The 20,183-nt window shown below is 55.3% G+C and overlaps 1 protein-coding gene across 4 annotated transcripts; it reads right to left on the bottom strand.

The window, feature by feature from the left end:
* Positions 1 to 1,716: 1,716 nt before the first annotated feature.
* On the bottom strand, positions 1,717 to 19,419 carry gprc5ba (G protein-coupled receptor, class C, group 5, member Ba). Of its 4 annotated transcripts, none has more exons than XM_029250303.1 (4): positions 18,121 to 19,419; positions 5,642 to 6,679; positions 5,377 to 5,489; positions 1,718 to 4,913 (listed from the first exon to the last, which is right to left on the bottom strand). In XM_029250303.1, exons 2-4 carry the CDS (start codon positions 6,669 to 6,671, stop codon positions 4,869 to 4,871), a joined length of 1,188 nt encoding a protein of 395 aa, XP_029106136.1. In that variant the 5' UTR covers positions 6,672 to 6,679; positions 18,121 to 19,419; the 3' UTR covers positions 1,718 to 4,868. The 4 variants fall into 4 exon arrangements, with proteins under 4 accessions (XP_018598487.2, XP_029106134.1, XP_029106136.1 ...); XM_029250302.1 differs by lacking the exon at positions 18,121 to 19,419 and adding an exon at positions 14,158 to 15,388; XM_018742971.2 differs by lacking the exon at positions 18,121 to 19,419 and having other exon boundaries at positions 1,717 to 4,913; positions 5,642 to 7,061.
* Positions 19,420 to 20,183: the final 764 nt, after the last annotated feature.

Raw genomic sequence — 20,183 nt, 5'->3', positions numbered from 1 at the left:
GGGAGGCTGGATCACGTTGCGGTCCTCCTAGCGCCTACCTATCGATTCCCTGGGCTGGAACTTGTCCTGTAATACAGTCATCTTGAGAACGTCGCAACGTTTGCGGATCGAGGAAGAGGCCCGAGTCTGAGAAAGCATCTGTTCCTGGGGTCTTTCTTGAGGATGGGAAAATATGGGGTCTCGTATATCGTAATATAAGAAATTAGTTGCTTGTTTTAGCGTTTGAAAAGTAACATTAAAAAGACAAGCATGCTTCACCAACTCTGACAGATTTGAAAGTATGACTTTTTTTTTACGGTGGCATTTCGTTTTTGCTGATAAAATTAATCTTAATTCATTATCAGTGCAATGCAGGCTGGTTTGGAACGGTCCCAGAGGCATAGTGCTCGAGGCAGGGTCCGCCCTGGACAGAACAGCAGTCCATCGTGTGTTGGTCAAACACACACTAATGGCAGTTTAGGGAATTACCACTTCACATACACATTTATGTTTATTTACATGAACAGCATGTCTTTGGAGTGTGGGAGGAAACCAGAGCACTCAAAGACTTACACTGCTAGATACACTACTTACACTGGGTCACTCCTCCATACATCAGTGGAACACACTCCTTCTGTCACTCACACACTATGGGGGAACCTGAACAGCATGTCTTTGGAGTGTGGGAGGAAACCAGAGCACCCAAAGACTTACACTGCTAGATACACTACTTACACTGGGTCACTCATCCATTGGAACACACTCCCTCTGTCACTCACACACTATAGGGGAAGCTGAAGAGCATGTCTTTGGAGTGTGGGAGGAAACCAGAGCACCCAGAGGATGCCCATGCACACATGGTGAGAACATGCAAATTCCACAGACTGAATGGGATGCCCATGTCCAAACCTGCATCTTAGGAGCAGAGAAAGTCCAGTGCTGCCTGCCACTCCTGCTGATGTGATGCAGTTTCATATCAATTAGTACTTCTGCCGAGCCAACTCTCAACCTACAGATGCACGACAGTGGCGGCGAACTAAAGAACGATGTAAAAATCAGGGAGGAGTCGAACAGTAAGTGCAGTTTACCTGCGATGGTATTCGCAGATCTTTGTCGCGCTAAATTTACCGAGCCGTACCGCTCGCATCAAGCGTGGGCAGAGTTACAAATCCATCGTGTGACGAAACCTTGTTGTTCCTGGGGGGGGGTGGGGAAAAGCACACGAAGAAGCGAGCCGGTAAACTACAAAGGTCACAGTTTATTGAACGATTCGCCTGAATTGTTTACAGAGACAGTGATCAACCTCATTATGCATTTGGGAAAACAGGTTCATACACAGGCATGCGGTGTCACTGCACGGTCACTGCCGTGAAACACTGTCACCCCCCACAGGGTGGCTTCAGTGGGCCAGTCCAGAAGCTGGGCAAGTGGGGAGAGGTGGGTCAACGACAGGTTCGATCCGGGGGGCGGGGGTTTCGGGGGCTTGCTTAGGGGTTCAGGGATCAAGGCTTTATAACCTGTGTATATTTTCCAACAATAATTTGCTATCAGACGATAGAAACACAGAACTGCTGATGCTGAAAGGTGGAACACATGGAATGCCCCCCCCTCCCCTTACAATGAAACCCCTCTCTTGCCATCCGTCCGAACCGCTCGCCCCATACGGGGCACGGGGAACCGGAGCCTAACCCGGCACGCAGGGCGTAGGGCCGGAGGGGGAGGGGACACATCCAGGACGGGACACCAGTCCGTGGCAAGGCAACCCAAGCGGGACTCGAACCCCAGACCCACCGTGCCACCGTGCCACCGCACCCCCCTCTCTTGCCATACCTTAAGGAAAAATCTTCTCCCTTGTCGATTAATACTGGAAATATACGCCTTCACGTTACTGCATAAATAATCGTTCGAATTTTAAATAGAACGAGCTAATTCTTGTATTCCAGGCCTAAGGGGAAGTGAAGCGTACGCAGATTGGGAGGTTATTTTTTTTCTCGGACAACTTTTGGCTTCCGCGCTCTGTGACGAATGCTGAAATCGTGGTTAATAAACACGGTTATTGGCAAAGGGGTCTTCGAGCAAAGCCAGCGTGCTAGTTTGTTATCCTCTAGAGAAGGCCCGGACCAGCAACCTGTTCTCAGATGTGGGCCTGGATCAATAAGTCACGGACCGATAACCCAGACTGTTGTCCCCCCGAACTCGTCCCCGCGGTTGGATCACGCAAGCCCGGTCAAGGCCAGGTCAAGGACGAGGGATGGCCTTCCGCTTCTTAGATCGTACGGAGCCGTACGTCCTTCGTAAAGTGCAAAATACAACAATCGTCCTGGTTTGGAGTTCACACGACATGCCTTAGTCTGAAAAACACAGCTATATTCCCAAGGTACGTGACACACGGTACGGGTTTTGACCAGCGGAAGAACTACTGCATGTGACTAGGTCAACAGTTTAGGAAAAAGTACAGAAAATCTTACAGTGGGTCTCCTCCAGACATTTTTTTTTTTTTTCCCCCAAAAATAATCACAGTTCAATAATTCAAATACAAGCATGTCTTGAATCCGTTTATCAAATTCTTTATAGACTTTAAAAAAAAAAAAAACGTAAGGTAAAAAGAAAGTAGCAAGGGAACAATTAATGGCCGAGGCAATGCGGTCACACGTCAAAGTAAACCGTGAAATTTTACATTTCGTAATATCGTGGCTGGTGTCTGAGTCCCATCGTCGCCGTCGCTCTTTTTGAAGTCTCGCACGAACGCGACCCAACGTTTCGCCATCATCGCTCGACGCGGCTGCACCGGAGCGGAGGAGCGTTCGCCCTCGCCTACGGCGGCTAGGCTGGCGCTCGAGCCGAAAAGCTGCAAGAGGACCCTGGCTGAGCGGCCGCTCCCTCGTGGCACACAGACATTGTTTAAAGAGAAAAAGGGGACGGAGCTGTCCCTCGGTAATGAGGACAGCGGGGCGGTGCTCCCTCACGTGGTCAACGGGCAGCCCGGAGCCGGTGACCTGAGCGGAATCCCTCCTCCTCTTTCGTCCAAGCGTCATTTCTCACAGCGCTGTTGGGTGGCTCCAAGAGAGCCACGGCGACCGTCCCTTCATCGAGACCGGAGACCCAAGCCCGACGCTCCCATGGCGCCGCTGACAAAAATTGGCTCTCGTTAAGGGAACAATTAGAATGGACCCTCCGACCCCACCCCCTGCTCTACTTCCCTAGGTACCGGATGACTGTCTTTCATGGCGACGCGAGCAGCCGCTAGTCCCCGAGAAGTAGAAAACAACAGACGTCTGACCTAGATTTGAGGCCCGACCCTAATACACCCCCCACGCACACTTTCACTGATCCCCCAAGCTGTCTGGTTCATCAGAGCTCCGCTGCGCCTCCAGTGCGGCATCCTCGGTCCGGGATCAGTTGCGGTTTTGTGGTTTAACCACGTCGGGTACAAAGAACCACCGCGACCGACTGCTACCCATCACTACTGCGGCGCAGTCTCGCTCATCAGTGGCAAGGTTTCCACCCTCCAGGGGGGACCACGTGACCGCATTCTGATGGCTCTTGCCAGCCGAAAAGCACCGAGGATGACGGAGAAATTGGTCCTAGGAATTTAACACGATGACCGCGATGCACTGCGGTAAATGCGGATGGAAGAATTTACACGGACGGACAAAAATGATGAAAAAAGATCACCTCTTGCCTGCCTGACCAAATGCGATCCAAAATATATATATTTTTTTTCCTTTCCGGTGAAATTAATACTGCCCTGGCCCGGTCTCCAAACAGTCAGATAAATAACACTTATGTTCACGGGTCTTCCTGTCTGGGGATGAGCGGGTGTCCGAGAAGCGGAAGGCGGTTCGTTTCCGTTGACGCGGAAGTCCTGAGGGAGAACGGTGGACCTCGCAGGAAAATCCATCTGAAAGAGCACGTGAACCCAAGGTTTCAAAGTGAACCGGCTGTGATTTGGGCCAGGTGCGATATTCCGTTTTAAAAGGAAGAGCGGAAACGCAGACACGCTCAGCGCATAAACGTGAATCGGTACGGTAACACACACACACACACACACACACACACACACGCAAGTCAGGGTGATCTAATAAGACCTCGCCAATCCGAGCTGACCGGGAAGGCCTTTCAGTAAGGTGAGGTTGCAGAGAACCTTGTCTGCGAGCTCTCTGCTTCCCGCCGAGCAGAACCGCATCGCAACCGAGAGCACGAGTTTGGGGGCGGAGCTTTTGCAGAGCGGTCACGCCGCACGGCGGCCGGTTCCTTCCTCCGTGCGCGAGAGGGAAGGCGAGGGCGGCTTCCTTACGCGGCCTTTGCCGACCCCTCCGGAATTCCGTTGTTTTCGGGCATTTGCCGCGCCACCGTACGTTGCATTGACGTTTTAGTAGATCGTACTAAATCGCGTGTGTAGATACACAGCGAAATAAAACTACTGGTTCCTATCATGTAGCACTTTGAATGCTTGGTAAGTGGTGTAATGAATGAGTGTCCCTTTCTCCCAGCTGACTTCATGTATGGATAAGAAACCTGACCAGTTACCAGTTGGTGGTATATATATATATATATATACATATATATAAATGTATTTTTTTTTAAGCTGTTACATCTAAGGAGTCCTCTACTGTGATTTCAGTCCTGCCCTTCCACCCCATGGTATTCCTCAGCCGGTCCTGTGCTTCACCCTTCCCGCCACGACCGGACCTCACGCGGCGGCGGAAGCAGCCTCCGGTCCGCATCTCGATGGCACGCGCGGTGCGACACGTTCCCGTCGGTGTCCCCAGCATCAAAAAACAAACAAGACAAGTGAATGAAAGAAACCGCCAACGCCGTCAAGTCTCGACCCGTGGCCTCCTGGAGACGAGGACGTCGTCTCCTCTCCCGGTCCCGGTCCTCCTCTCTCACCACAGCTGTCTCCCCGTGTAGGTGGGGGGTGCGGAGGGAACCTGTCAGGGAGGAGCAGGTGGTCAGCGCACACACTCGACATCCTCCCGTGCTCTCCGCTCGCAGATCTGAGGCCCAGGACGGGTGACGTCTCCTGCCGGTCCGAGGGAGAAACGCGACGAGCCCGAGCCTGCTGGAACTTCGCCCTCCAGTTTTACTGGACAGGCACCGGAGCGGCGTGCGAGTCTCCTGGCCCCTGTCCCATCTCCTGCTCGGTGTCGGCGGGGCTGACGCACAGCCGCTGGGTCTGGAGAGGAGCCAACGTCCAAACAAAATCCTCCCATCCATCCCGGAATGCCCTGGCTCCGGCCGGCCGGCAGTCAGGGGAGCCTGACCCGGGACGGCGGCGCTTGTCGGAGGCAGCGCAGCCTCGAGCGTGCGCGTGAGTATGCACGCGCGCTCCCGAGCCCTTTTCAAACAGCCAGCGTGTGCTCAGCATGCGGTTCGCTTCCAGCGCGTACTCACCGCACCCCCGTTCAGGATCATGGTCATCTCGGTGGGCTGGTACACGTTGCTGCGAAAGGGGGCGCTGGGCCTGGTTCCGGTGCTGCCGTTCCTCTGGCCCCCGGAGCGCGCCGCTACGGACAGAGGCGGAGACGAGTGTTCACCGGGGCCTCCCCGCACATCCGAACACGCGCGCGCATACAGGCGAGCCGGGAGCTACAGCATGAGCACCGGCGAGGCAGAAAGGTCTAGATCGTGTTGTGTTTTTTTCACACGGAGCCCCTACCCGCCGCGTCACCTGCGTTGCTGTCATCGAACGAGAAGGCCTGGTTCTCCACAAACTGCCGGTGCGAGAGAGGGATGTCCTCGTCGAAGCTGGCCTCCCTCAAGCGAGGCGGGGCCTGAGAGGTGTCGAAGTAGTCGGGCGCGGAGGGCTGCGGCGGCGGCCGCAGGCAGGCGTGGGCCTCCGGCGAAGCGTGAAGCAGCAGCAGCAGCCAGGCCTGCGCCACCAGCGTCACGGCGTGCGCCGCGTCGTCCCAGTCCGAGGACAGGCCCAGCGCCGCGTTGCCGTAGAGGTAGAAGCCCAGCCAGGCGGCCCACAGCAGGACCGAGGCGAGGCAGGAGACGAAGAGCCACGCTCCGCTGCACCTCCACGGCCTCGTCTTCCCGCACGTGGCGCATCCCGAGGCCACGAGCGCCACCAGCAGGAGCACCAGCACGTAGCTGCAGGCCAGCGCGAAGTCCAGCGGCAGGAAGTGGCAGGCTGGCTGACCCTGTCGCGCCACCGTGAGAAGCAGCCACTCGGCTGCGACGATGCCCTGCACCAGCGTGAGCCCCAGCGCCAGCCCCGCCAGGGCACAGCCGCTCGGGCTCCGCCCCCCTCGCGCCAGCCGCCGCAGGCGCACGCCTTGGGCCAGCAGGCAGGAGAAGCACAGAGCGAAGAGCACCCCCCAGAGGGCGCGCCGCACGATGCACAGGCGCTCGTCGCGCTCGATCAGGTAGGCGAAGCTGAGGCCGCAGAGCCCCACCACGCCCAGCAGCAGCAGGAGCAGCGGCCCCACCCCGCCGCGCTTCTCCGCCTCGCTCACGCGCCGCAGGCGGCACAGCAGCACCAGGCCGAGCAGCAGCGCCGCCAGGGCGCCTCCGCCCGCCGCCGCCTCCACCACGACGCCCCACACCACCTCCAGGTCGCACAGCGCCGTGTAGGGTCGCTGCAGGAAGGAGCCGCAGCCGCGCGGAAGGGCTTTGTCCTGGGAGGAGCCGCAACCCACCAGGGCCGGGAGGATGAGGAGGAGGAACATCGGAGAGAACGGCATCGCTGACTCTGGAGAGGGAAGAAGGAGACAGGAAAGTGTCCGGGTACGAAGCGGCGAACTGCGGCGAAACATTGCTTATCAGTTTCGCGCGGGCCGTTGAAACGCACGGGCGCCGCGCGTGTGCTTTTCGTTCACATCCGTGACGTTCGTTCCTTAGTCCGCACTTCTCCCCAAGCGAACACACGCTGTTTTTTCGCTCAGCACCTGTGTTCAAGGTGACTTACGGTGCAACGTTCACTGCCCCGAAATCCTCAAGTCGCTCGCCTATATCTGCAAGACCCGATCGCCCGCCGCACCCCAACCAGGCTGCTACGCTCCTCTGCCTCTGTCCGCTCGGTGGTCCCACGCACGAAAGGTCCAAAATCAAAAGCACGGAGGTTCTCGGGTCTGGCTCCGACGTAGGGGAATGAGCTCCCCCTCTCACTCAGAACTGCTGAATCCCCGTCCACATTTCAAAAGGGTCTCAAACCTCACCTCTCCCGTGATCTCTCAATTTTATGCAAAGTGTAAATGTTCATGCACCATAACTTTGAGATCACGCCCGTCATACAACGGACGAACCTTCAAGCAGCTGCTCCTGTAATGTAACGTGACTGTTGATGTGAAAAAAATTATGCGGGATGTGATTAGAAATCGTGGATGTTCGGATGAAGCTTCAACGCAGCTGCTCGCGTGATGAACAGTGGTTCGTACGGCGGAAAGAAAAGCAACTGTGCTTAAGAATCACGCGTCTGCATCTAAGTCTCTCTTCCCGCTAATGCGATGCACTCGTCGTATGTTCTACGAGATGTACGTCGTTTTGGAGAAAATGAATTGATCTAATACCGCAGAGCAGCGTAAGGCACTCGCACACCCTACGGACAACTGGGAAGCACCGGTTCATCCGAAACACACGTCTCTGGACTACGGCAGGCAACCCACGCGCTCGTGCAAACTCCACACAGACCGAGCCACGTCCAAAGCCACGTGCCACTCGTGCCACCTGCTGCACCACCGTGCCTTTTCCGTAGCTGTGGGAGGCAGTCGCTCGAGTTTTCCGACATCGTGTGAGCAGCTCTGTCCCGGCGCCGCCTTACCCTGTCCTCTGACATCGCCGCTCTGGCACACGGCCCCGCAAAGGAGATGGAACGAAGAGAAGCCCAAATCTACCGCTTCCCCCGCCCCACAACGTGGAGGACAAGTTACGGCCCACGTAACATTTCGGTCAAATAAAACGGCCAGTTGCATTTTACGGCAGCACATCGGCCCATTTGCTCGCGCTCGGAGCGCTGACCGAGGCAGACCAGACCCGTTTACTTTCATACGTAATTTTATGAGAGTCCTAGAACAGATACAGAGGAGCGGAGAGAGGAAAAAATAGGATCTTCTGTCTGGTTCTGATTTACGGACACTCTCAGTTACCGTGGAAGATTGGATTTGGTACATGGAGAGCTGTGTGTTTGCATCTGTACATTCCAACAAAAATGTACGACATACAGGGAGGTGTGGTGGTGCAGCAGGTTTGGCCTGGTCCTACTCTCTGTTGGGTCTGGGGTTCGAGTCCCGCTTGGGATGCCTTGTGATGGACGGGCGTCCTGCCCTGGGTGTGTCCCCTCCCCCTCCAGCCTTACGCCCTGAGTTGCAGGGTTAGGCTCCAGTTCCCCACGACCCTGTATGGGATAAGCGGTTCAGAAAGTGTGTGTTTGTGTGTCTACAATATACACAATTTCTAGTAAATTGTGAATGGAAAAAGGCATTGTGGTAATATTATAGTAAAAACCATATACTGAGTTTTTACTTATAATATTGTCACAATGGGCTGCATTTAACACCCAGGGTGTCAGAGATACACTAGTGACCGGAAACACACACTTCTGCGTGACCCTACCTGAAACCCAGCGGGGCCAGAGCTGAGATAGACCTGCGGTGATCCTCGAACCCCAACGACTCGCCCTTGTTAAAAGAGAGCATTTGCACAGAGCCACAGCTCGGGGAGGACGGGGTCGGGGTTCAGGGGTCAGCCTTCGACCCTCGGGACTCCAGTCCGCTCTGGATGTGGAGCAAACGCTCGACGTCACGGTACGTGGGAGGATCGGAAAAAAGTTCTCTGATGCACATGTATGGATAAAAAAAACGATCCTTAAAACATAACCCTTTTTATTATCTCAGCTGACTATTTTTTAACAAATTATCCTAAAGCTTGTCTTGGGAGCAGTAGGTAAAGTAGTGGTTGGAGCTCCTGCTTTTCACGTGAAGGGCTCGGCTTTGGATCCCTACTGTAGTACCCTTTGATCGAGGTATAAACACGGCATTGCTCCAGTAAAATGTACCCAGCTATAATTACGGGCAACTCAAACGCCGCGAATTACCTTGGAGAGAAACGTCAGCTAAATACTAAATGTGAACTTCAGTGTTGTTTTCCTGAAAGACATTTCTGTCTAGTTGAACAAAGACAAGCGTACATAAATATTGCATTAAATATCGTAATGTATAAAGGTTGTTTACGTATAATTGTTTATAATAATAATAATAATAATAATAATAATAATAATAATAATAATAATAATAATATGGCAAGAATTTGTTTTCACCTGCTAATCTCTGTTAAATTATATTATGGCACTTGGGACATATAGGATGGGACATGGGACATGTGGGATGGACTTGGGACATATAGGATGGGACATATGGGATGGAGCTTGGGATATGTAGGGTGGGACTTGGGACATGTAGGATGGGACATGGGACATGTGGGATGGAACTTGGGACATGTAGAATGGGACATGGGACATTTAGGATGGGACATGGGACATGTAGGATGGAACTTGGGACATGTAGAATGGGACATGGGACATATAGGATGGGACATATGGGATGAAACTTGGGACATGTAGAATGGGACATGTAGGATGGGACATGGGACATGTGGGATGGAGCTTGGGATATGTAGGGTGGGACTTGGGACATGTAGGATGGGACATGGGACATGTGGGATGGAACTTGGGACATGTAGGATGGGACATGTACGATGGGACATGGGACATGTAGGACGGAACTTGGGACTTGGGATATGTAGGATGGGACATAGGACATGTGGGGTGGAACTTGGGACATGTAGGATAGGACATGGGACATGTAAAATGGGACATGTACGATGGGACATGGGACATGTGGGATGGGACATGGGACATGTAGGACGGAATTTGGGACATTTAGGATGGGACATGGGACATGTGGGATGGAATTTGGGACATTTAGGATGGGACATGGGACATGTAGGACGGAACTTGGGACATGTGGGATGGCCCATGGGACATGTTGGATGCAGAGAAACACTTCGGAGCAAAGAGACTCTGGGCTGATGAGTCGTCGAGAGAAGAGGTGGGTACACTAGTTGGAGGACAACCACAGGCTCCCTTAACTGTGACACACACTGTTTCCCAGTGGGGGATGGGGGGGGGGGGTCTTTCCAGGAGATGAACACAGGCCCCGGGATAAATGGGGGTGGGGGGTTGGGGGGCTGGGACAGCGATGCGAGACGAGAGCTCTATCCCTACTGCATGAAGCACTGTGAAGTGCTGTGCGCACACACGCCTGAGTGTGTGTGTGTGTCTCTCTCTCTCTTTCTGGTTCCTCGAGTGTGCAAAATTATGGGAATTTGCTTCCTTGGAACAAAGTGTTGCGTTTAGTGTGTTTTCACGTCTTTGTGTTTTTACTGCGTTTTTCTGCCACTGGGGTTTTGACTGAAGACGCTACAGAATAATTTCCGTCGCTTAAGATGAAAAAAATACATAAAAATGGTCTCGTTCATTATTATGCCGCATCATGGGCAGCAGGAGGCGCAGTGGTTAGAAGTGCCGTGTTCGGATTCGAAGGATCCGGGTTCAAATCCCACCATCTGCCGCAGTACTCTTGAGCAGGGTGCTCACTTTACCCTTGCCCTTATTCCAGTAAAAATTACCCAGCAGCATAACAGGGTAAATCAGTGCGAGCGGCTTTGGAGAAGAGCCCCAGCTGAATGAATAAATGCAGATACATCAATAACGGCCAACAATAACTAAAGGTAAATTCCAGTTAATCATTTTTGCTTCGTAAGTAAAACTTGTGGCAGGGGATTAGAGGATAGAAATGTTTTGATGTGTCGATGTACGCGGGATTACGGGATGCCATAATCTCTGATCGCACGGTTCCGCCTCGCTCGCTCGCTCGCTCGGCCCGAGCGAATGGCGGCGATCCCTCCGTGAGAAACGGCGGAGGGCTTCGGTGCCGTCGCTTCGGTGCGATCGCTCAGGGAGCGCTGCGGCGCACAAACAAAGCCCCTCCTTCCTGTCACTGTGGAGTGGGGTGGGGGGCTGGGCAAAGGCGGCATTCAACCCTGCCCCCCCGACAGAGCGGTAAGACACTAAGACACTTGAGTCTCGAGTCTGGGGATTTTCTCCCAGGCTTCCTTTCTGTCGCTCGCTCTCCTTCTCGCAGCATTCAGTATTAAATCTCTCATTCATTTTCCATTGAGAGCCTCACCCCCCCACCCCCAGCCCCACCCCCACACCCCCTCCATTCCCATAGCCTCGCTGGCACCCACCTTACCCGAAGCGAGGGACACACGAAACACGTTCACCTCCCCCCCCTGCGCTTTCCCTCCTGCCTGCTCCCATTATGCGTTCCACACACACACACACACACACCCTCCTTTCCAGCCTATAACCCGCTGTCTCTCTCATGACAGCAAGGGATCCAGATCCTTCTGGTTCCACCGCATGCCTGCTGGGAAGGCCTGGATCTACTGCGATGCCATACACACATCCGCACCGTGACATTTCAAGCTGCGGCAGCACACGCTTACACCGCACGCGGTTACGGCGCTACGCGCCGCCGCAGCCGACCGCTTCGCATGGCCGCAGCTCGGAGCCGCGCACCTCGAAACACTGCTACGCTGCACCACTGCGCCCTGCCGCTGCGCTCAGCGGCACACCGGTACGCCGCTACACATGGCCAATCCTCCTATCGATTTTATCCTCGCGCTCTATAGATTTTCCCTGGCTGCTGCGTGAAAGCTCACGGACCGTGAAGCGCAGCCAGCGCGTCACGCGGTGGCGCTCATGCGCGCCGCTGGCTGGAGAACGCAGCGTTCGTGCAGACCGGCGCGGCTGCGGATATGATCCGGCTTCCCATGCGCGCCGGCGTATTGTTAAAACGAGCCGTCTCCCCTTTTTCCCGAAGAGCCTCGCTGCAGCCCCCCGTCCCATTCCCAGGTCGGTGACTGTCGCCGGGGGCGTAGTAGCCGAAAGGATCAGGCGGGGCTTGACCCCAGCCCTCCATCCAGATGTGGCATCCGACGGTTGCCCAGAGCAGGGAGCCTGTCTTAGCGGCGACGCCTTGGCCTCGGCGTTCGTCCGAACATCTGCCGGATGCTGATGCCACGGCCTCCCGCGGCCCAGACTCGCCTATTTACACATTAAGAGTCGCACTCATGCGCAGCCATGTTGGGTAACGAACGCTAACGGATCCGGCAGCGGTAACTCGGGTCTCTCCGGCGCTACCCCGCAGCGCCGACTGTTCCGTAAGCAAGCGCTGTCTCGTTTTCTTCGGCTTTTCTTCCTCCCCGTCACGGCGGTGCGAAGGAGCTCGGCACTGAGCGACACAAGCCACAACCGAGAGAGAAAGACAAAAAAGCCCCCCGCACACACAATAAAGCCGAACCCGAGCCTTAGGTGAACGCACGGTACCTCTGCAAGAGATTCACGACACGCTTACGTCTGGTGATTAGGACTCGTTATTGTGGCCGGGCTCACGGTGTCACCGTCTGTTCGTTGACTTGGCAATTAACAGTTTGGGTGTTTAACCTCTCCTCGGCCCGAGACGCGGCTCCGGGGAGACGAGCGCTGCTTCCCTTCCGGGACGCAAAGATCTACGCTCGTCGCTGACCGAAGACCGTTGAGCACATCGAGATGTTGGACCGTAGGACTCGTGACGATGAAGCGGAAAAGAACGCGAACGGCCGTTGGCGTTCCGTACGTCGGACGAGAGCGCACGCTTGCTGCCGACGGGTGGCCGACGGACGTGGTCGAACCCAACTCCGCTTGCGCAGAAAAAGGAAGACCTGCCATCCTTATATACTTAGGCTTCGCCCACAATGGCCAGAGACCAAATTCTGTCAAAGACGTGTCGTGCGTGAAAGACGCCAAAGCAAAATCTCAGCGCGGTGGAAGCACCGCCCCTTTACATGTGATTACTACGACTGGGGGACCTATAGCCCCGTGCGGAAGGCGGCGTTCGGGGGATCGCGTGCTGCTGCCGGCGCTGTTGCCGTTACCATCCAGCGGCGAAGCAGAAACTTCATTCTTCACGGTGACCGTCTTCCGGAGGAACGGCGGTTTCATTTTCTTTCGGAAACAAAAGCGGACAGGCGGTTAACGGGCTGGGGAATCCACACCCCATCGCTGGTGCCGGAACGCGGAGACCGGGACTATTGTTAAGGGGGAAGGACAATAACCACGGAGTCTAAATAAAGACCATAACCTCACGTAGAGTATTTCAAAGTGGGTCTTGGGAAATGGGCCCCTGGGGCTGGGCTACGAACTCCAGCCTCCCAATCACAGCTTCTGCGTCTACACTCATCTCGTGTCTCGCGTTTAAACCGGGCGGCACGCTGTCGCACGACACCACAAGCTGCCTCGCACTGCGACGGTTGCCGGTTCGAATCCCACTGCTGCGGTAGAACTCATGACCAAGGTACCGGAACAGCCGGTAACATAGCGGTTAGACCTACTGCCTTTGGACCTGAAGGTCACAGGTTTGAATCCCACTTCCAGGTGTCATGCTCTTGAGGAAGACACCTATCCTAAATTACCCAGCCCTATAAACACATGAATAATTGTAAGCAGCTTCTAGAAAAGCATCAGCTAAGTGAATAGATGCAAGGTACTTACCCTGGACTGACACAGTAAAGAATACACTGTAATGTGGTAGGAAGGCTCGCTTTGAAGTTCATTATTTAACATGCCAAGTTGCCTTGGGGAAAGGTGTCAGCTGAATAACGGATAATAATAATAACGCATTTGAATGAGCCTATAGGTATATCAGCACATAAACCCCGCTAGCAAATTATGAAAATAAAATCAAAGAGAGGAGCGCGGATGAAAGAAAAAGATGCAAACGCGCACAAGTAACCGCTGCATTTCGGGTTTTTTTTCTTTTCTCTGTCTCTTTCTCCCGTTCCCCCCGCTGCCGGTGTGTCATCGACAGCGAGGGGTGTGAAACCCGTTCTCCACACAATGACACCGTGCGTGGACGCGATGCCCGCCACGTGAACGCGTCCCGAACGCGGACAGTTCGCGGCCGCGATTCGCGCTCCACCTCGGCGCGCATCGACGGCTTTTCCCGTCCGTGTCACACACACACGGTCACCGCCGGATTCGCTCCCGTTGAGAGGCACGCCACGCGCGACGGAAGAACGGGACCCACGCGCGACCCCCGCCCCGCGTGTCCGATCGCCGGTCGTACGTACCTGCCTGCACACGTCAGCAAACCCCGGATCGTAGAAATGCACCTGTCGCTCGCTTTTCCGAGGGGGCCCCCCGAAAACAAGTCACATGTCGGGTTGAAGCCCGCCGTCTGAGTTTGCGATCGCGCTCTCCATACACGTCCCCCGGCGTGGAAAGGGTCCGTCCGCGATCAGAGCCCCTGCGTGGAGTGTCGGCGGATGTGCGTCTCCTCTCCTCTCCTCTCCTCTCCTCCTCTCCTGTGCCCCGCACTGCCTTCTTCGCCAAAGTAATCCCCCTCTTATTTTCGGAAACGACGTCGAAATGCACCAATAACAAGGAGTTTAAGCGAGATCGCGCGGCTCCGCAAGCCACTGCGTCCCGGTTCCGCTCGGATGTGTGTCCGCCGCCGTGCGCATCGTACGTGTACGGGTACGGGTACGGGTACGTGTAGCGGCGCGCAAAAACGCGCCGCTTTTAATCCCTGGCTTTTGCGGAGACACTGCGATACCAGGATCCGTTTGGATGCGAAGTGCGCTCCTCTGCTCTTCCTCCCCTCTCCTCCTCTTCCTCGGCGTCTCCTCCTCCTCCTCGTCCTCCTCCCCCCTTTCCCCAAAAATAGCTTCCCGGAGGCGGCTGTCAGCGGCGCTCCTCTGCCCGGCTCGTGAGGAGGTCGGACCGCTAACTGGACAGCTTCGATCCCTTCTATTGTCTGCTGGGGGGGGGGGGGTTGCAGTGGTGGTTGTGGTTGGGGGGGTGGGCTGTTCTTGCACCTCCCACCGCATGTGGATTCTAATGACAGTAATAATGGGACTATGTGTAGCTGGAGCGCATTCGCACCCTTTCCCTGACCGACGCGGGTCCGGGGTACGCGACACAGGTTTACACGGCGGCTCCAGCGCCACTATCGATCTACCGCAACCCGGTGCGTGGTTTTTTTCGAGATGGCCTCCACGCACCCCCCCCCACCCTCATTTTTACACCCATTCAGGGGAGACAAAGAGGAAGCAAGAGTCCAGCTGCAGCCCACATGAGCGCTCCTGCATGGTCAATGGGGAGCTACAATTACGTGGCCCTGAGACGCGAAAGGCATATTTATCTCCTCTTTGTTTACACGTCCCTGTCCCCAGCGACTGTGTGCTCCCCAGCCCCCCCACACCGCCATTCAGCATGTGACAGGGCTGTTGGCGATGACAGTGCTGGAGCTGCTCAAAGCATGACAGTGCCACTGCAGGCATGCTTCACACACACACACACACACACGAATCTCTCCCATGCACGGCCATCCTGCGTACGTTACCTCTGTCTATCTTTCGTCAGAGGGACTCAGATTGTTGGCCTCTCCTACAGGTGGGTATTTTACCAGTATTTTACTCGGGTGTCCTCCGTGTCCCTGCTTCACCACGCTCCATACTGGCCCGTATCTTTATAGGCTCTGCGCCTTGCGTATTTACACACAAGCGGAGAGGGCAGATCGGCGGGAGACAGACGAACGATGGGTCTCTCTGCAGGCGCCTTGGGGAGCTCCGAAGCCGATGACTGCCGCGACGAGCGCTGCTTTCGCTGTCGTGCCTCTCCCCTGCGCCCACCGTCTCTCGGCGATGTTCTTTATTCTCACTCACTGGCCTGGCAGATTCTTTTCCAGGGAATCGTGGAATTCTAATGCAAAAAAATCGTGGCTGGTTCTGAAACGCGAGCGCAGCGGAAAACGGAACCGGGGCCCTCGCGTCTGAGTCAATAACGAGCACTGAAACGCAAATATTATTTTCCTCCGTTTAAAAGCAGCTCGTTTTGGGTAATTAATTTCGCTCGTTATTTTTGCTGCATATTCCGAGAACATTCATACAGCAGGGTTTGATTGGAACGCCTTCGGCGATATCTATCTTGCGGAGTGGTGTGTTCGCGTGACACCGGATTGCAAGCAGGTGCGTGCAGCGTAACGATCGCCACAGAGTGTGGAGTGTGTAAGGGGCTTTGCTGTAGGGTAGGGGAGCCGCCATGCTGCTGTGTCAGTGCCCTGGACCCTACGGCCCCCCTGCCGTTCCATATACGTTTGGGAAAGAGCCACGTGTGGAGTAGTCTGGGTCTCGGTACCGAGAGGACGGTAGCTGGACGAAGCGTACGGAAACTTGCACACGGCATTGTGGGTAGATATTTTGAATCGCTCACCGCGTACAATTTATGCATTGCGTGTTCCCGAAAAGGGGGTGCAGTAGCACAGTGGGTTGGACCACAGTCCTGCTCTCTGGTGGGTCTGGGGTTCGAGTCCCACTTGGGGTGCCTTGCGATGGACTGGCGTCCCGTCCTGGGTGTGTCCCCTCCCCCTCCGGCCTTACGCCCTGTGTTACCGGGTAGGCTCCGGTTCCCCGCGACCCCGTATGGGACAAGCGGTTCTGAAAATGTGTGTGTGTGTGTGTGTGTGTGTTCCCGAAAAGTCCATACGCGACGCTCCCGGCATACTATATGTACTACGGCATATTGACAGCAGACCTAACGGGGTCCGACCCGAGCTCTGAAGCCTTGCTGACCGGCAGCCGGCGCAACCAAGGCTGCGTTTCAAGGCAGGTGATTTAAAAGTGAGTTAAAATAGTGCCGGCACTGTCACGAGATGCAGGTAAGAGGATATTTTTATTTGCAAGGGGTCTGCAGTCCCCTCACGCATGTGCAGCTGTCAGGGTTCCTCACTGCGGCGAGCGCGGGCAGCAGATCTGCTTTAATGCTTCTCTCTCAGTCAGGCTATAAGCGGATTACCGTCCTCCTCGCCTCCTGTCAATCACAGCTCTCCCCACTCCCCTCTGGGGCTGGTCCAGAACCAGAAGTGTACGTCTCCAGCCTGAGATGGGCTCCGTTCGCGGTGGCCGTTGCCCTCCCCTTCCTCCCTAGGGGCGGCTTGGAGTTTGGCTATAATTAAAGCGCCGAGGATGTTAGATCAGCAGCCCTTGGGAAATTGCCGTGCTGCAGGATGCAGGTGTGGAAAGGCCAGCAGGAAAGGCAGAAGGGCAGTAAGAATGGCCTGGGTGTAGGCACGGCGCTGCGGAGGCTTTGTTCCTCGGCTCGGTTCGGCCGCACCGTGCTCTTTCGGGACCCGCGTAAGGGGAGACGACACCCGAGACGTGCGTGCGCAGGCGGAGGAGGCGCTTAGGGACAGCAGGTAGTGCAGTGGCTAGAGGTGCTGCCTTGGAATCCAAAGGATGCAGGTTTGAATCCCTCTTCCCGCTGTAGTGCCCTTGAGGCAGGTACTTACCCTAAATTGCTCCGGTAAAATTACCCAGCTATATAAATGGATCAATAATTAAGCGGCTTAACATTTTAAGTCGCTTCGGAGAAAAGCATCAGCTCAATGAATACATGTAAATGTAAATAGCAGACAGATGTGCAACCTTCCCCACTCCCCCCCCCAGGAGCCACACCGGGGGGATTTGCCCTTCCCAGGAGAAAACGGTTCATTTAGCTACAGAAATTATTAGCCCCCGCCTCTAAGTAAGGGAGATCTGCCTTGACCTCCTTTGGTGTAGGATGACCTTATTGCCATGGTGACTCGAACCCTCAGCTGTCACGGTGCCCTTCCTCATTGCGGGGGGCCTCCATCTGTGTGTGATGAAGCAGGGGCGCCCGGACAAGGGTCGGTGTACAGAGCCCTTTCCCAGCCGAGGTTTCAGTACGGATTTACGTAAGCCTCAACGGTCCTAAAGAGACATGGAGGCTGACAACAGATTAATGGCTCCGGCTCATCGGTTTCGATGCCCGGGTCACGTGATGCTCTACTCGGAAACCCCGGTGAGTAATCGAGGTAGGGGCAGTTCTAACTTTGAGCCTGGACCTCTAGAACAGGTGGCGATTTCAAAGCGCTGCTTTGCAAGACTGCCGTAAATCTCTTCGCTCATCCGTCACTTTAAGGCACCACGAACTTCGCGGGACCTCAAACCAATGATGTAATGAAAGATTATGCTGAGAAAAAGGAAAAAAAAAAAAGTGACGTTGCCACTTACCGCAAGAAATCCCTGCCACCGCCGTCCGCGTGTATGACGAGTGAACAGCGATTTTGTTAAGTTCACGGACATTTTACGTGACACTGACAACAGCAGGTGGTCCGCCGGATAATGACCTGGCTTTGTGAGCAAAAGGTCAAAGGGTTAAAGCCTTGGGCGTTTACTTTGGAGGAGGTTATCAGACCGTTCCAACTGAAAAGGGAAAAAAAAAAAAAAAAACTGCGAAATTCAGTTGCGAAACTTGTGAATTTCTGCGAAATTCAGTTGTGAAATAGGAACTTCGACCCCCTCGTACCTTTTACTTTCACTATTTATAGAGCCCTATGTAGCCATGGACTGCAGCAGTCCCGCATTTTTGTTTCACGGGTCTGTTCGGCGAGGGTCCAAGGGGGCGCGACGTCTGGTCGCAAACGAAGGGAGGAGCCTCGCGTCCAATCTGTCTTTCCCCGAGAAATTCCAGCCAATGGCCGAGGCTCCTCGGACGCCCACTTACGTAAGCGGCGGCAGCGCAGGGGAAGGCCGGCCGTCACCGCGTCAGCCGCGGGCTCCCACGCGACAAGACGGGAGACTTTACGTTCGCGCTCCTGCGCAATTGTCCGACCGGGTGGAAACGAACGCCTTCTGGCACGGCGCGCCACGTGAGGGTGTCCTAACTTTGCCCCGCCGCAGGCCGCCTGAGGTTCGGACCGAGGTGTGGACTGGGGGATGGGGTGGGGGCGGGGTGCTGGCAGGGGGAGCACAGGGACCAAGGGACGCACGCACTGCCCCCTGCATGCACACAGATGCACACCCACAGCATGTAGCCACAGCTGTGCGGGAGATGGGGATTTGCAGCCAAGCACAGCTTGGGGCCATTTTTATGGAGTAGAGGATAATCCTGAATTTGAGACGCATCCAGATGTGCACACATTCCCCAATTTAGCGGTGTGATAGAAGATTACGAAGAAGTCACCGTCCCCACCCTAAGTCCGCCTTCGCAGCGCCGAGAGTAGCCAATCCTTCCGCCCCGACGGGGCTACTCCTCCTCTCCTGCCCCTCCGTCTGCTCCGACCTTCTCTCCTGACCTTCATCTCGCTCACGGTTTCTCTTCTTCTCACCCACCCATTTTCCATGCCTTTTCCTGCCTTTCTCCTCCCTTTACTTTTGAATTTGCATTAATTCATTTCGCTAATGCCTTGCACAAAAGCAACTTACAATTATTTATCCAGCTGGGCACTTTTTACTCTATCGGTTCAAGGTATTTGGGGGGGTACGGTGGCTCAGCAGGTTTGACCCGTGCCTGCTCTCTGGTGGGTCTGGGGTTCGAGTTCCGCTTGGGGTGCCTTGTGATGGACTGGCGTCCCACCCTGGGTGCGTCCCCTCCCCCTCCAGCCATGCGCCCTGTGTTGCTGGGTTCGGCGCCGGCTCGCCGTAACCCCGCTTGGGACAAGCGGCTTCAGCCAGTGTGTGCGTGGGAGAGTTTAAGGTACTTGGGCAGGAGATGGGATTTGAACCAAAGGCAGTAGCTCTTACCACTGTGTCACCTGCTGCCCCACTTTACTGCTCTTTAGCCTCTCCTTCATGCTCCTCCGCCTCCCCTCACCCAGAGAGCTTGTGCCCTCATGTCTGGAGAAGCGGGGTAGCGAGTCGAGGTTCCGCAGCCAAGACACAGGGCCAAGCACCGGAAGGAAGGTCATTAAGGATTAACGTTTGCTGCTAATAAAGAAAAGAGGCGCTAGAGGTTTTCAGGGAGAACAGGAAGGTCTCCTGGGAGAACGTCATGGCAACGGGCTGAGAAGGCCCAGACACTGGGGCGTCGCTTTCGGGCGCCCGATCCAAAGCATGTTTTGTGGACCGTTTCCCCTGTGCTCCCTCTGCCCCCCCCCCCCGCCACTCTCCCCGCTTCACTGACTGCACGCTTGCCAAGAAAGGCCGCTGCGAGGGGACTGAAAAGGTCTTTGTGCAAAGGTATGTGGAGCAGGAGCTGCGCGCTCGCTTCATTTCATCGTCGAGGTTCTCCCCCGGATTCACTCGCGTCACATTCCGTTTCCCCCGTCTACCCGTTCATTTTCCCAGGGTTCGCA

Source organism: Scleropages formosus, chromosome 3, assembly GCF_900964775.1.
Source record: "Scleropages formosus chromosome 3, fSclFor1.1, whole genome shotgun sequence".
Classification (NCBI taxonomy): domain Eukaryota; kingdom Metazoa; phylum Chordata; class Actinopteri; order Osteoglossiformes; family Osteoglossidae; genus Scleropages; species Scleropages formosus.
This window is presented reverse-complemented; position numbering and strand designations above follow the sequence as displayed.

Bases quoted from the DNA above. Each gene is read 5' to 3' on its own strand.
- gprc5ba (XM_018742971.2), bottom strand. From the start codon at position 6,743: ATGTTTCGCCGCAGTTCGCCGCTTCGTACCCGGACACTTTCCTGTCTC. The intron at 5,490-5,641 runs GTAGGGGCTCCG...CTCTGTCCGTAG, and splicing joins CAACGCAGGTGACGCGGCGG to CGGCGCGCTCCGGGGGCCAG. The intron at 4,914-5,376 runs GTGAGTACGCGC...CCTCCCTGACAG, and splicing joins TGATCCTGAACGGGGGTGCG to GTTCCCTCCGCACCCCCCAC.